Source organism: Leucopleurus acutus, assembly GCF_964270905.1.
Source record: "Leucopleurus acutus genome assembly, chromosome: 8".
NCBI lineage: Eukaryota > Metazoa > Chordata > Mammalia > Artiodactyla > Delphinidae > Leucopleurus > Leucopleurus acutus.
Window position 1 is genome coordinate 103737957 of NC_139151.1, and position 14994 is coordinate 103752950.

At 36.8% G+C, this 14994-nt stretch overlaps 1 protein-coding gene across 1 annotated transcript in view; it reads left to right on the forward strand.

Annotated features, from left to right (window-relative positions):
• TOP6BL (TOP6B like initiator of meiotic double strand breaks) overlaps positions 1-14994 on the forward strand; it is a gene marked incomplete at both ends in the record, with an annotated part of 91112 nt that overhangs the window by 36032 nt on the left and 40086 nt on the right. The window contains 4 exons of the mRNA XM_082844886.1: positions 5651-5760; positions 12621-12704; positions 14106-14161; positions 14901-14972. Of these exons, the coding sequence (XP_082701012.1) occupies positions 5651-5760; positions 12621-12704; positions 14106-14161; positions 14901-14972 (322 nt within the window). The remainder of the gene's footprint in view (positions 1-5650; positions 5761-12620; positions 12705-14105; positions 14162-14900; positions 14973-14994) is intronic.

Here is a 14994-nt window from a genome sequence, read left to right on the forward strand (position 1 = left end):
ATACTTGATAATTGGCAATCTTCATAAATGCAGATTCTACATAGGTTAAGTCTGAAAGTTTTTAAAGTTGAGGTATAATTGACATGTAACATTATATTAGTTTCAGGTATACAACATAATGATTCAATATTTGTGTATATTGCAAAATGATCGCCACAATTAGTCTAGTTAACATCTGTCATCATATATACTTACAATTTTTTTTCTTGTTGAGAACTCTTGAGATCTACTCTTTTAGCAACTTTCAAATATGTGATACAAAAAAGGTAGTTGCCGTGCTGTACATTATACTCCCGTGACTTATTTATTTTATAACTAAATCCTTTGACATAATCTCATTGGCCTTTGATAACTTCTTTGCTTTCTGGCCCAACAAGATACCCATCTCATCTTGTACAGTTCTACTTTAGGCCCAGAATCAGCCATTTCTCCTTTTTAGTGAGCACTGGTATTTAGAGAACACATTCTGAGTACCAGGAGTGTTTGTTGCTTCTTAGTTTTTAATGACCATTTTAACAGGTGTGAGGTGGTATCTCATTGTGGTTTTGATTTGCATCTCCCTGATGATTAGTGATGTTGAGCATTTTTTCATGTACCTGTCCATCATCTGTATGCCTTTTTATGGAAAATGCCTATTCAGATCCTCTGCCTGTTTTTTAATTGGCTTGTTTGTTTGCTATTGAGTTGTATGATTTCTTTATATTTTTTGGTTATTAGCTCCTTACCAGATATATGATTTGCAGATTTTTTCTTCCTTTTCATTCTGTTGATGGTTTCATTTGCTGTGAAGAAGCTTTTTAGTTTGATGTAGGTTCCACTTATTTATTTTTACTTTTGTTGCCTTTGCTTTCAGTGTCAAGTTAAAAATATCATTGCCAAACCCCATGTCAAGGAGGTTACCACTTATGTTTTCTTCTAGGAGTTTTATGGTTTCAGGTCTTAGAGTCAAGTTTTTAATCTATTTTGAGTTAATTTTTGTGTATGGTATAGGATAGTGGTCTAGTTTCATCCTTTTGCAGAGTATTTACATTTTTAATTTGAAAATAATTTTTGATTTATAGAAGAGTTGTAAAAACAGTACACAGAGTTCTTATATACTGTCCACCCAGATTCCTCTGCAGTTAATATTTTAACATCTGTAACATCTGTAACAGGCTTGGTTTTTATTGATTGCTTTTTTGTATGAGTTATATTTTCCTTTTTCTTTGCATGTCTATTAAATATTTATTTTCTACTGGATAATGTGATCTATATTCTGTTCTACCTCTGAAGAGTGTTGATTTTTGTTTTAGCAGGCAGTTCTAGCAAGCTAATCACCCTAACCTTGTGTAGGCTTTTAAAATACATTTTAAAGGGTAGATCTATAGAAAGCTGAGTCATTTTCAAACCCCTCTAACTTGATACCACATAACCTCCAACTGTATCTTCTCTGTGAATCTTGTTGAGACTTGGTTTTAGGCTTTTTTAGGGTGGATCAGACCTTCTTCTTGAATGTGTTTTTTACTACTAAAATATTACCTTTTTGCCATCTCAGCTGGACACCATCAGTTTTATCAAGTTCTCTCCATTCTGGCTGGGCCTGAAGGCCAACATTTCCCACCATTGCTTCACCACTAATTTCTTGTTCCATTTTCAACTCCATTGCAACTGCTCTCTGGGAAATCTTATATAGTCTCACCGCTGTATGCATAGCCCAGCCCTTGGCCAAAGGCTCATGGGGAGCTTCCATACAGACTTTTGGTACCCACTTCTGCACAGTTCCCTCCTCTCCAGTGCCCTGCCTTGCAGATTCCAGGTACTTTCACAACCCTGAGCTCTATTCGCTGTCTCCTCAGCTTAATGGAACCACTGTGCTCTGCTTGGGCTCCAGCTCTGTCCTCCATGGGCAGGAAAATTTCCCCAGGCAGACATCCAGGGCAATCATAGGGGTCATGTCATGAGTTTCCCTTCTCTCAAGGATCACAGCTTGTGCTATTTATTGCTCAGTGCCTGAAAACAATTGCCTAGTATATTTTATCCAGTTTTATAGTAGTTTTTGGTGGGAGGGCTTATTTGGTACCAGTTATTTCATCACTGCAAAAAGGAGAAGTCCCAATATATGGTTTTGATGTATGTTCACATTGCCACAAGATTGAAATTTTTCTATCTACTTTTTCTTTAACAGTTGGAGAGCTATGTCAATAAGTAGTTTGATATTGATACTATATCATTCTTTCCCCCTTATCTCCACCCCATCTCAGCAAAAAGGTGCAAATGTAAACTCATTTTCAAAGATCATGCTGGTTTATTTAGTAGTTCTTTCAGCAAGGGCTTAAGGAATATAAACATATTAAGTTTCTCATTCTTTAATGGTAGTTTGGTTCTCTTAAAAGTCCAGAGTCAAAGTGAATTTTCTTCAGATCTTTGAAGATAGTACTCAGTTATCCTCTGGCATCTAGCATTGTTGATGAGAAGTCTAACTCATGTTTCTTTTGGCTAATTTGATTCTCTTTTGTAGCTTTTAGGGTTTTCTCTTTATCCTTGTTATTCTGGGTTTCATTGTGATGTGTTTAGCTGTGTGGCTCAGTCATTCTTTATTCTGAATTTTTTTAATTTTAATTTTTTTAGTGTTTTTGTCTTTTAGAAATCTGTTCTTAATGTCTTTTATCTTTTCCTTCTTTTAATTGATATATAATTCACATGTCATAAAATATACCATTTTAAAGCATATAATTCAGTAGTTTTAAGTATATTCACAAAGTTGTACAACTATCATCACTATTTATAACATTACATTTTCATCACCCGCAAAAGAAACCTTGTACCAATTAGCAGTCACTCCCCTTACCCCTACCCCCTGTCCTTTGGCAAACACTAATCTACTTTCTGTCTTTATGGATTTGCCTGTTCTAGACATTTCATATAAACAAAATAATACACTATGTGGCCTTTTGTGTCTGACTTCTTTCACTAAGCATAATGTTTCCAAGATTCATTTATGTTAGTATGTAGCATGTAACAGTACTTCATTTCTTTCTCTGGCTGAATAATATTCCATATTTTGTTAATCTGTTCATCATTTGTTGGACATTTGGGTTGTTCCCACTTTTTCCTACTATGAATCATGCTTCTATGGACATTCAAGTACTACTTTTTCTTTTAAATATGCTCTTTTACAGTGTCTAATCTACCATCCACAGGGTTTTCATTTCAAACACTGTATCTTCAATTTCTAAGATTTCTAATAGGGTTTTTGGCTGTTACTTTCTGTTTAATTGATGGCAGTGTATTCTTGTTTCATGGCTTCTTTTTATATTTGAGGGTATAAAATACAGAGCACTTATTTTTAAAGTTCTTTTCAGATTGTTTTATTAACTCTATTTCCTCAGGTATACATTTTGTTGGTTGATATGTGTCCTATTTTTCATGGTATTGGTCTTCACTGGTTGGTAATTTTTAGTTAAGAGCTAATTGTCCATGACCCTTTTGTCCTTAACACATCCTGCATTGACAGCCTTCCAGTAGGAGGTTCTCTGGGTTGCTGAGCCCTAATCTGCAGGGCACGTATCTTGGATTAAACTTTGCTTGAGTGGAAAGATAAAAGGCTCTTGTATCTTAATAGAATATATAGTTCTGAGTCTCATCCGTACTTATATTACATGGCTCTAAGGCCCTCAGCCTGCATCACTGATGCTGCTACTAGTATCACTTGGCTTTTAACCAACCCTCAGGTAGGCAGGTGGCATCCCTTTGGCTTTTGTTCATGTTTTGGTCCCTTGCTTATACCTCCTATGTGTGGCCTCTGTGGCTCTTGCTCTTAAACCTGTTGGTGTTGCAATATTAGCTCCATTTTTTTTTTTCCATTCCAGGCCTCAAACATGGGGCATCTTTGGTCCTTACTTACCATTGTGGATTCTCTCTCTCTTTTTCCTTTCGAAGGTTAGGGAAGAATACCTCTCTATTTCTGGTCTATAAAGATTTCTCTTTTCTTTTTTTCTCACTATTACTATGTTTTGTTTTGTTTTAATTTTTATTTATTTATTTATTTGGCTGTGTCATGCGGCATGTGGGATACTAGTTCCCCGACCAGGGATCAAACCCGCACCTCCTCCATTGGAAATGTGGAGTCTTAACCACTGGACCACCAGGGAAGTCCCTATGACTATGTTTTATTAAAATTTAAAAATACTTGTTTTATCATTTTATGTGTTTGAATGGGAAGATGAAATTTCAACATATGCTTGACTTATCTTGAAACAGAAGGCTTTTTATTTAGTTCTACTGTTTTACCTTTTCACGTTTAACTCTAGTCAATCCATCTGGATTTTTTTTTTTTTTTTTTTTGGTGTATGGAGTGAGTTAATTGAAATTAATTTCCCCCAAATAACTACTCATTTTAAAAAATCATTATTAAGATTTCTAGAGAATTCCAAGTTACTGACAAACCTTTTTCTCATGTATCTACATGTTTTCCCTATTTTTCACTGTATTACCACTTTATAGGATTGAGGAACAATTTTTTCTTATTTCACAGAAAGGTAATTGAATCAGAAAAAAGGGGGTCAGCCTAGGTCAGAAAGTCAGTCAGTGGTAAATCTGAAGATTGATGTAAGTCATCCTGGTTTAGTGCCAACTTCATTAAACTTCAGTGTAGCATAACCTTGCTGCCATATTATCTCAAGCTTTGTTACTGAATTATATTTAAAAAACAAACTAATGGCAAGAAAAATATTACCCATTAAGATTGATAGCTAGAACTTGATCTTCTTTGAGATGGTTAAAGCTTATTAGATATATGGTATGAATGTTTTAGAAGAAAATTGTGCTATTATTTTAGGATATATGTTATTGTTATTAAATTTTTTAAGTTGAATTCTTTTATAATATCAACATTGTCAACCTCATTTATAAGGTAGAACGTTCAGAGACTGAGATATATATTTTTATTCATATTTAGCTCTCCATTCTAATACTACTATAGAGGGGAAATAAGGGATGGCATTTTATAAAATGGGAGATTTGGGTTTTTTTCCCTTTATAATATTAGTGCCAGGGTACAGAAAGAAAGAAGGATGGTGCATACTTTGAGGTTGTATTTGTTGATGATGATCCAGGACTCACTGATGCTTTGTGTAAAGAGTTCTGAATCAACATATGTAAATATACAAAGTGGTTAATTGACAATTAAATTAGCAAGAGTTTGCTTCTCTTGGGTAAAAAAAGGCACTAGGCATTAGGTAAATGCCTGAGAGGGTCATTCTTGAATTTTTCTGTTTTAAGTTCTAAATTAGCTCACTTACTGGATTTGTGTTATTAAATAATGAATTGATTTATTTAAAAATATAAGAATATCAGTTAGAGCTATCAACTCTGAAGATTTGTGGCATTGGATATGTCCTTGTGGAAATTAAGTGAAAATACAAATTGATTTAGCAAATTTTCAGTTTGTGTAAAATTGAAAACATGTGATTAAATGTCTTATCCCCATAAAGTAATTCTAAATGTTTAAGCAATTTGCTGATGCATAGCCATCTCCAATCATATTGAAAATTTTGCAGATAATCTTTTCATCAGGGAAGAGACTTCTTGGCTTATCAGTTTAATAACTCCAGAAACTCTGGTGCTTATGCAAACTGCTTGTTCTATTCTGCCACCATCTCTTCTCACACAGAAATACAGTCTATACTGCCTGGACTCTCTGCAGAGCTGAGCTGGACTTCAGAGGAAACCAGCTATTCTCAGGAGGTGTCAGGGGTAACACCCTTCCAGATGATTTTTGAGGCAAGTTTTGCTGTGGTTCTATAAATTAATGATGTTTTGATTCTTATTTTTCTACAAATGTAATAACAGGAAAGAAAAACCTAGGTCCGTTATAGTTCAAAGTTGAAATGAAATAAGGCATTGGTCCCCAAACTTCCGTGTGCCGATTTTAAATCACCTGGGAGCTTTCAAAATAGTGCTGTTTGTGTCCCACTTCAAGAGGTTGTGATTTAATTGGTCTAGGGTGCTGGATTAGTCTGCTTAGGCTGCCATTAAAAAAAAATACCACAGGTTGGGTGGCGTAAACAACAGAAACTTATTTTCTCATACTTCTGGAAGCTAGAAGTCCAAGATCAAGATATCTTGTCACTGTTCACATGACCTTTCCTCTGTATGTATGTGGAGAGAGAGACTTCTGGTGTCTTTTCCTCTTCTTACAAGGACACCAGTCCTATCAGATTAGGACGCCCCCTTATGACCTCATTTAACCTCAATGACATTCTTAAGGCCCTGTCTCCAAATATAGTCACATGGAGGCTAGGGCTGCAACAGATGAATTTTGGGGGACACAATCCAGTCCATAAGATGTGTGGCCTGGGCTTTGGAATATTTTTAAAATCCCAGATGATTCCTAATGTGCAGGTAAATTTGAGAACCACTGAAGTAAACCATTATTTGAATTTGGATCTCCTGAAAAAGAAAAAAATAGATTCCCAGTGCAGATCCTATTTAGATACATTTTTATTAGGTTGGTTTAAAGATCTTTATTGATTTTTTTGTAGCCCAGATTTATGAGAGTGACAGTTGAGTTCTCCATTCCCTTTAACAATTCTCGGATCCCCTATCTTGCTTCCTTTGAACTGGTAGAGACAAAGAATTAGAGTACTTTAAATGTTCTCCCAAAAAGCACTTGGGAGGCCTTTCTCCATGTTGGAACAATTATATCCTTCTTCTAAAAGGAAATGACTATGGTATCAGGACAAAAGATATCCGTGGCTGTGCCATATCTTGTTTAGGGGAACGAAGGGTAAACAGTCTGGAGCAATTAATGGTTAGTCAGCTCTGAAACTATTAATGTCAAGTAGCAATAAAAAAGCTGATTTCAGTGAGCCAAGGAAAGCAGTTCTAGAAAAGGAAATCATGTGTTTTAGCCAGTCTGAACAAACAATGGTAATTCTTATACCTAACATATATATTATTTAAGCCTCCTGACAACTCTATGAAATGGATAGGACAAGGATTATCATCACCCCATTTTACAGATACAAGAAAACTGAAATTCAGAGAATTTGACTGACTTTCCCAAGGTCATACCAAAGTTAAGGACAGAAATAGAATCTGAATCAATGTCTTACTCATATTGATCAGTGCTGTTTCAATATTCATTTCTTTACTCAGAAACCTGTGTTTGTTCACGACAGCTTCACTGTGCTAGACAGAGTCCCAAGACATGTTACTTGATCCCAAGGAACTTGGAATCTAAAGGAAAAGATAGATAAGTAAACAAATAATTACAATGCAGTGTAATATATATCATGATACAGGTATGCACTGATGCTGAGGTAGCTTAGAGGAAGGGTACCTAACCCAATGGGAAGTTGTCAAGGTCTAGAGGTCTTTGATGAGACTGAGAAACAGATTTTCTGGGTATAAGAAGTTCAGAGACTTGAAAGAACAAAAATTTATCATCAGAGTGATAAAGTTTCTTTCTTTTTTTGTTTTGTTTTTCCTTATTGCAAGAGCAGTGTTTCCCTCAGGAAAATCAAAGTGTGCATTTAGAGTACAGATAATTGACTTAATCAAGGTAGCCACTATTAACATCTTGGCGCATATTTTTTCACGTAAGAGTGGGACATTTTAGTTTAAGCCTTCCAGAACAATACAGTTCCAATCTATGGCCGTGGAAGTAGGTGGCTGGAAATGAGTGGAGGTCAAGGTCGTTGGAGTTGAGAAGGTCAGAGAATTATGAGACCAAATTGTTGCTTAGACTGGTCATCTGTTTGTATGTGGAAGTCAGCCAAGATGATGGCAGGACAGAGGATGATGGCAGTACAGAGGAGAACTGTGAGCTTAGTGCCCAGTAATCAGTTGGTGATAGGTGGGGCGAGATAAGAGCAGTATAACCTAAGAGGAACAAGGATTTCCTGAAAGTATTTGCTCTATTACATCTCATTGTCTCTGATACTGTGCAGCTATTTAAAATATTTTTTAAATTTATTTATTTATTTATTTATTCTTTATTTTTGGCTGCGTTGGGTCTTTGTTACTGCGTGTGGGCTTTCTCTAGTTGCCGGAGCGGGGGCTACTCTTTGTTGCGGTGCACAGGCTTCTCATTGCATTGGCTTCTCTTGTTGCAGAGCATGGGCTCTAGGCGCATGGGCTTCAGTAGTTGTGGTTTTCGGGCTCAGTAGTTGTGGCTCACAGGCTCTAGAGCGTAGGCTCAGTAGTTGTGGCGCACGGGCTTAGTTTCTCTGCGGCATGTGGAATCTTCCCGGACCAGGGCTCGACCCGTGTCCCCTGCATTGGCAGGCGGATTCTTAACCACTGCGCCACCAGGGAAGTCCCTATTTAAAAGATTTTTGAATGAAGAGAATGAGAAGAGAAAAAGGGGAGGTTGTGAAAGATTTCATCATACATGTATATCTCAACTGGGAAGAAGGGTCAAGTGTCAAGGTTTATAGCAAAGGCTAGTGAATGGAGACCTCCATGAAAAAGCGGTAATAAATGATCCACTGCTTTGGGCATGTGAGGAGAGCTCATTCCAGGGAAGACTGAGGAAAACTTCATTTAAGAGAGATGCTGGTTTTGTGTTTATGCTCAGTCAGTCCTGCATCTTGGAGTCCATTAGGCTAGATAACATGTCTTTCCAAAAACAATTTGATTTTGCAAGATTTTCTTGATGAATTTATCCATTTTTTATTTATTATTTATTATATATATAATATTATATATTATACATATTTTATATATATTTATATTTATTTTATATATTTATTTATTTATTTTTTTATTTATTTTTTATTTATATTTATTTATATTTATTTTATATATTTATATATATATATTTATATATATTTTATATATTATATATATTTTAATATATATATATTATTTATTTTTGCCATGATACAAAATGATAAAATGGGTAGAGATATACATATATACATACAAACCTATCTATCTATCTTTGTATTTCTCTATTTCTCTATTATCTATCATCTATCTACTTACCTATTTAAGCAAAGAGAGAGAGAGACAGAGACACTGACTTTCTTTTAGAAAGTCATATAGAGCCCATAACCACATAAGTTCATGTTTGAAAATATAAAACAGCTCCCATATTGTATCATATGATTAGACTTGTATTTAAAGCCTGAAACATGTGATTCAATAGTAGTTTCCGCTGCCCAGGGCTGGCAGCATATGTTTTTTCCTAACAACATGTAAGTAAATTCACTGCTTCTGAAGGTATGTCAGGCCTGGGGTACCGGGTTTCTAACACGCAACTGTAAAAGGCTGTAAAAGACTGTGTAGTGTCTCTTTCTTTCTTTCTTCCTTCCTTTCTTTCTTCCTTTCTTTCCTTCTTTCTCTCTCTCTCTCTCTCTCTCTCTTTCTCTCTCTCTCTCTCAATAATTTATGAGTAGATCTTAAAAGGAGCTATTTGTTTCGTGTTAAGTATCCTCCACTGACCTGACATTATGTCACTTTATCTTCTCAGTCTGGATTAGGTGCCAATTGTTCTTGTGTATTTCTTTAGCATCTCTTATATATTTAAATCATAAAGCTTCTTCACATTGTCATATAAATTATTTATTTTGTCTTTCTCTTCTACTTAAGTGTAAACTCTTCAAATTCAGAGATTGTTTTATTTATCTCTGTAAGCCTAAGTACATGATAAGCTACATTAAGTGTTTTATCAGTGAATAAATACACATACATATTCAGTAGTCATGTTTAAGCATTGCCCATCAGGCTCCATAAAAAATAATGATAGATTACGTAGTATCTGATTCAGATAGCTATGTGTACAGAAAATGAACATTCTTGGAGAGGCAGCATTTCATAGTGAAATGTGGGCTCTGGAGTCAGATCTAGGTTTGAATCCCAGTTCTGCCACTTAATTAGCTATGTGTGACCTTGGACAAATTAATTCGCTTATTTAGTCATTATCCTCATCCATAAAGTGGGGGTATTTCCTACTTGTATATAAACTGCTTGGCATGTAGCAGGTGTTCAGTAAATGGTAGTTCCCATCCTTACTAATTGTAGACCCTCTCTGGTAGCTGCTCAAGGAACTTTCACTTACTTGGTTGCCTTACTGCTAGATATAATTAAGCCCTTTCTGTGATATACCCTATAATCACTAAAGTTACAAAAGTTTGAAACTGTTCCAAGAAGTTGTTTTGGAAGTGTTAAGTATAGGAAATGCTTTCAAGAGACCATTGCTTTTCTACTATTTGAACATTTTATAATAAAAAATTTTAAAAGAAGGATGTGACTATGGTATGTATGCTGCAATTACTGTTAAATTACTGCTGTTTACATGTGTGAATAATCCTAGATTTGTTTCCAGAATTTTTTAATAATCCCCATCCATTTTTCTAATATTTCAAATATTTTTATAATAGTTTTTTAATTATTCCCACCCATTGCACAGTTCTTTTTTTTTTTAAACGACAATAATCATTTATTATGTCTCACAATTTCTGTGGGTCAGGAATTGGGGTGCTAAATTTTGGTTCAGGGTCTCCCATAAAGTTGCAGGCAGATGTCAGCTGGGGCTGCCATTGCACAGTTCTTGATCTCTTTTTCAGTGTACTTATAAAGAGTATTATATTTCTTTTTATTTTTTAAATTTTTATTTATTTATATTGCGGTACGCGGGCCTCTCACTGTTGTGGCCTCTCCCGTTGCGGAGCACAGGCTCCGGACGCGCAGGCTCAGCGGCCATGGCTCACGGGCCCAGCTGCTCCACGGCATGTGGGATCCTCCCGGACCGGGGCACGAACCCGTGTCCCCTGCATCGGCAGGCGGACTCTCAACCACTGCGCCACCAGGGAAGCACATAAAGAGTATTATAATAGTTTATTCTTCCTTAGATATTTACATGTTTCTTCTTTATTACGTTATGAGATTTTTGGGGTCTGGGACCTTTTTTCTCCTTTAATATACACCTAGTACATGGCTCTGTATTTTCTGAGCCACTAATAAGAACTTACTGGTTGGACTTCCCTGCAGTGGTTAAGAATCCGCCTGCCAGTGCAGGGGACACAGGTTTGAGCCCTCATCTGGGAAGATCCCACATGCTGCAGAGCAACTAAGCCCGTGCGGCACAACTACTGAGCCTGCACACCTAGAGCCCGTGCTCCTCAACAAGAGAAGCCACCGCAATAAGAAGCCCGTGCACCGCAATGAAGAGGAGACCCCGCTCGCTGCAACTAGAGAAAGCCCACGCGCAGCAGTGAAGACCCAACGCAGCCAAAAATTATATAAATAAATAAATTTATTAAAAAAAGAAAAGAAAAAGAACTTACTGATTTCTGACTCTATTTCTTCTTCATTGACTTCTCCATTTTTTCGGAGACGCATTTTAACTTCGGTTTTAGGGACACTGTATTAAATATAGTATAGGAAAGTGGTTAATACTAAAGCTTTGGAGCCAGATCAGGCACACCTTGGCAAAGTTGTTTAACCTCTTTGAAATTCATTTTTTTAATCCATAAAATGTAGGTTATATGTACCTAATATGGTTTCTGTGAGGGGTAAATGAGGTAATATAAGTAAAATATTAATACCATTCCTGGAATAGAGAAAGCCCTCATTAAGTGATAAATCTTATTATATTTGTATGGAGGTATCAGGGTATATTGGAAAGAGCATGGACAATTGTTGTTAGATAGACTTAGGGTCAAATTCTGGCTCTATTACTGAACATCTTAGGCAAGTTGCATAACTTCTCTGAGCCTCATTTTTTGGTTGTTTTTTTTTTGCCGCGCTGCAGGGCTTGCAGGGCCTGAAGGGATCTTATTTCCCTGGCCAGGGATTGAACATGCACCCTTGGCAGTGAAACCTCGGAGTCCTAACCCCTGGACCTCAAGGGAATTCTGAGCCTCATTTTTTTTAATCTATAAAGAGGGGATTGTAATACCTGACTTGAGGATTGTTGTAGATATAGCACCTGCACATTGCTTGCCACATAGTAGGCATTCATCAAGTGGTATCTATTATTGTTACCATGTCTAACATATATTTTCAGATTATTCTTTGGTCTTTAAAACAGTTTTGTGAGGTTGAAAGGCTAAGTTTTATGCCTGTTTTGCAGATGAGGAAATAAGGTCCAGAGAAGTTAAGTGATTTTTTTTCATGTTTACTGCAGTAATTTTTATAGAGCCAGTATTAGAACACAGGTCTTCTGACTTCTGAGCTTTCTGCTTTGCAGCTTTTCCTTAAATACAAATGTTTGGATGAATGGATTAAGGTTTAAAAATAGGTTCTTTTTAGTGCCTGCTCCTTTGACTCCACTCAGATTCTTAATACAGATTGACCCACATTAGAATAGTAAAGATAGAGTTACTCTTCTCAGCTCCAATCTAAATTACTTTTAAATTTGTTCCAAAAGGTGGTTTTGAGATTGTGGGTTTTACTCTGGTATTTGTTCACGTCTCCTGAAGTTCCATGAAATTAGGTACCTTAGCCCAAGAAGTGATGGCTATTAGATTACCTTTGGTGTTCAGTTTTCAGACCCAAAGATGTTTCCCCTTGGATGTCTGAAAAGCTTTCTGAGGTGTAGTTACTTTTATAAGAAGAAATACCATAATTTAATTCACTTGTGCTCTTGGGTTTGTGTATGTTCAGTGGATGTTTTTGTTATGTTGTTACAGGTTCATGAAAAGCCCAGAACTTTGATGACAGATAGCCTGGTTATAAAGAATTTTTTACGCAAAGTCATCACTGTGCTCCCCAAAGTAAGCTGTTCTTTTGCACAATAACGATTCTCTTGTTTAAGTCATATGTTTTTTTTTTTTTTTTTTTTTTGCATTACGTGGGCCTCTCACTGCTGTGGCCTCTCCCGTTGGGGAGCACAGGCTCCGGACATGCAGGCTCAGCGGCCATGGCTCACGGGCCCAGCCGCTCTGCGGCATGTGGGATCTTCCTGGACCGGGGCACGAACCCATGTCCCCTGCATCGGCAGGCGGACTCTCAACCACTGCGCCACCAGGGAAGCCCAAGTCATATGTTTTTAAAAGACCTCTACTCTGTAGGGCATGGAAGGATCTGATTGGTCCTCTTTCTTTTAATTACAATGATTAGAAGTTTTAATATTGAATTGATTTGGTTCCTGTATCCCTAAGGCAGGCTTGATGTTGGTCATGTGACATAGTTGAGAGCCCTTGGATATAGAGAGAACTTTCTTTTGGGTTTTTATTTTCACTGCCTTACTGTTTTATTGTATCACTTTGGATACCTCGTTTTCCTCTTCTGTGCTTCATTTTGCTTTTAAACTTGGATGATAAACTTTGCTGATTATCTCCTTTTTTTCTAAAGTGACTATAAGAGCAACTAAGGAAATTTTGATAAAATACTTTGAACTCTGGAAAGCTAAAATTTTTATTATTACCTGTAGTTTGATATGTTCATAAAGTTGCACACAAGTATGCTATATAACTTCCCCTTTTTTTCTGGCATGTTTCCTACTTTTTCTGTCTTAAGCAGGATTCAGTACTTAATTGTTTGCCAGTCATTCTTCCAAGTGCTCTCCACGTACTCACTCATTCAACCCTGCCAACACCCCTTGTGAAGTAGGTTTTATCATCATTCCCATTTTATAGCCAAGGAAATATGGTACAGAGGTTAAATCACTTGCAGGGCCAGGATTTGAAATGAGGCAGTCTGGCTCTAGAGTTCCTTATTACCCATTATATTATATAGAAAAAAAAATAGAGGTTGAAGGTATAAAATAATTAGAACAGTGAAGTAAATTGGAAGGAGGACATAAGAGATGGGGATGGGGGAAGAAAAAACAAAGGAAAAAGCATGGAATATTCCATATATGAAAACAATGGAAACAATAGAGAGAAAAATTGATAATTCATTTAAGACGGGGAGAAGAGATACGTTAGGAGAACAGCAGAGGACAAAAGGGTAGTATTTCCTCATAATTTGTGACTACTTGGAATTGTAATGTAGAACTCAATGTATTTAAGATGCAGAATTTGAACACAGACAAGTGCTAAGTATGTTTAGGGAAAGTGCAATGGAAAAAAAAAAGTGATACAAAGAATATCTTCTCCTTTAGGAACTGAGTATGGAAAATTTTAATCCCTATTCTGGTTCATGTTAAATATCACACCCCATTTATTTTGCAGATTAGATTTAATTTTAGTGTAAAGGTGAATGGAATCCTCTCCATGGAGATCTTTGGGTAAGTCCTTAATCCATGGCTTAAGTTTATGCAGTGGCTCTACAATTTTTCTCAGTCATTGTTGTCCTATTATTTCCAGTGGGTTCACAGTTTGATTTCTTGACTCGAAGTCACTTTGAAACTAATTTTCTGAGACCCCGCCCCCCACATTTTCTTATTGTAGATTAGTTCTTTTTTTAATAAATTTATTTGTATTACTTTTGGCTGTGTTGGGTCTTTGTTGCTGCGCGCAGGCTTTCTCTAGCTGTGGCGAGTGGGGGCTACTCTTCGTGGCGGTGTGCAGGCTTCTCATTGCGGTGGCTTCTCTAGTTGAGGAGCACGGGCTCTAGGCGCCTGGGCTTCAGTAGTTGTGGCACACGAGCTCAGTAGTTGTGGCTTGCGGGCTCTGGAGCTCAGGCTCAGTAGTTGTGGCGCACAGGCCTAGTTGCTCTGTGGCATGTGGGATTTTCCTGGACCAGGGCTTGAACCCGTGTCCCCTGCATTGGCAGGAGGACTCCCAACCACTGTGCCATCAGGGAAGCCCTCTAGATTAGTTTTTAATGAGTAAGTAGATTAAACCTTTCATGACTTTCCCTTTCACTAGAATGAGAAAACTTAAAAATAGACATTTTCCCCTTGGTTAATTGGTTACTAAATTTCAGTAATTTCTGGGGTTGGTACTCATGGGCCAAAATTTGTAAGAGGCAGAGATTGGTTTTAGAATCTTTGAGATATGACTTATCTTTTCTTTGCTTTGCAGGGCAGAGAATGAACCTACTTTGAACCTGTCAAATGGAATTGCGCTTGTCGTAAACCATCAGCATTATGTGAGGTGAAGGGGAAAGCATTGTTGT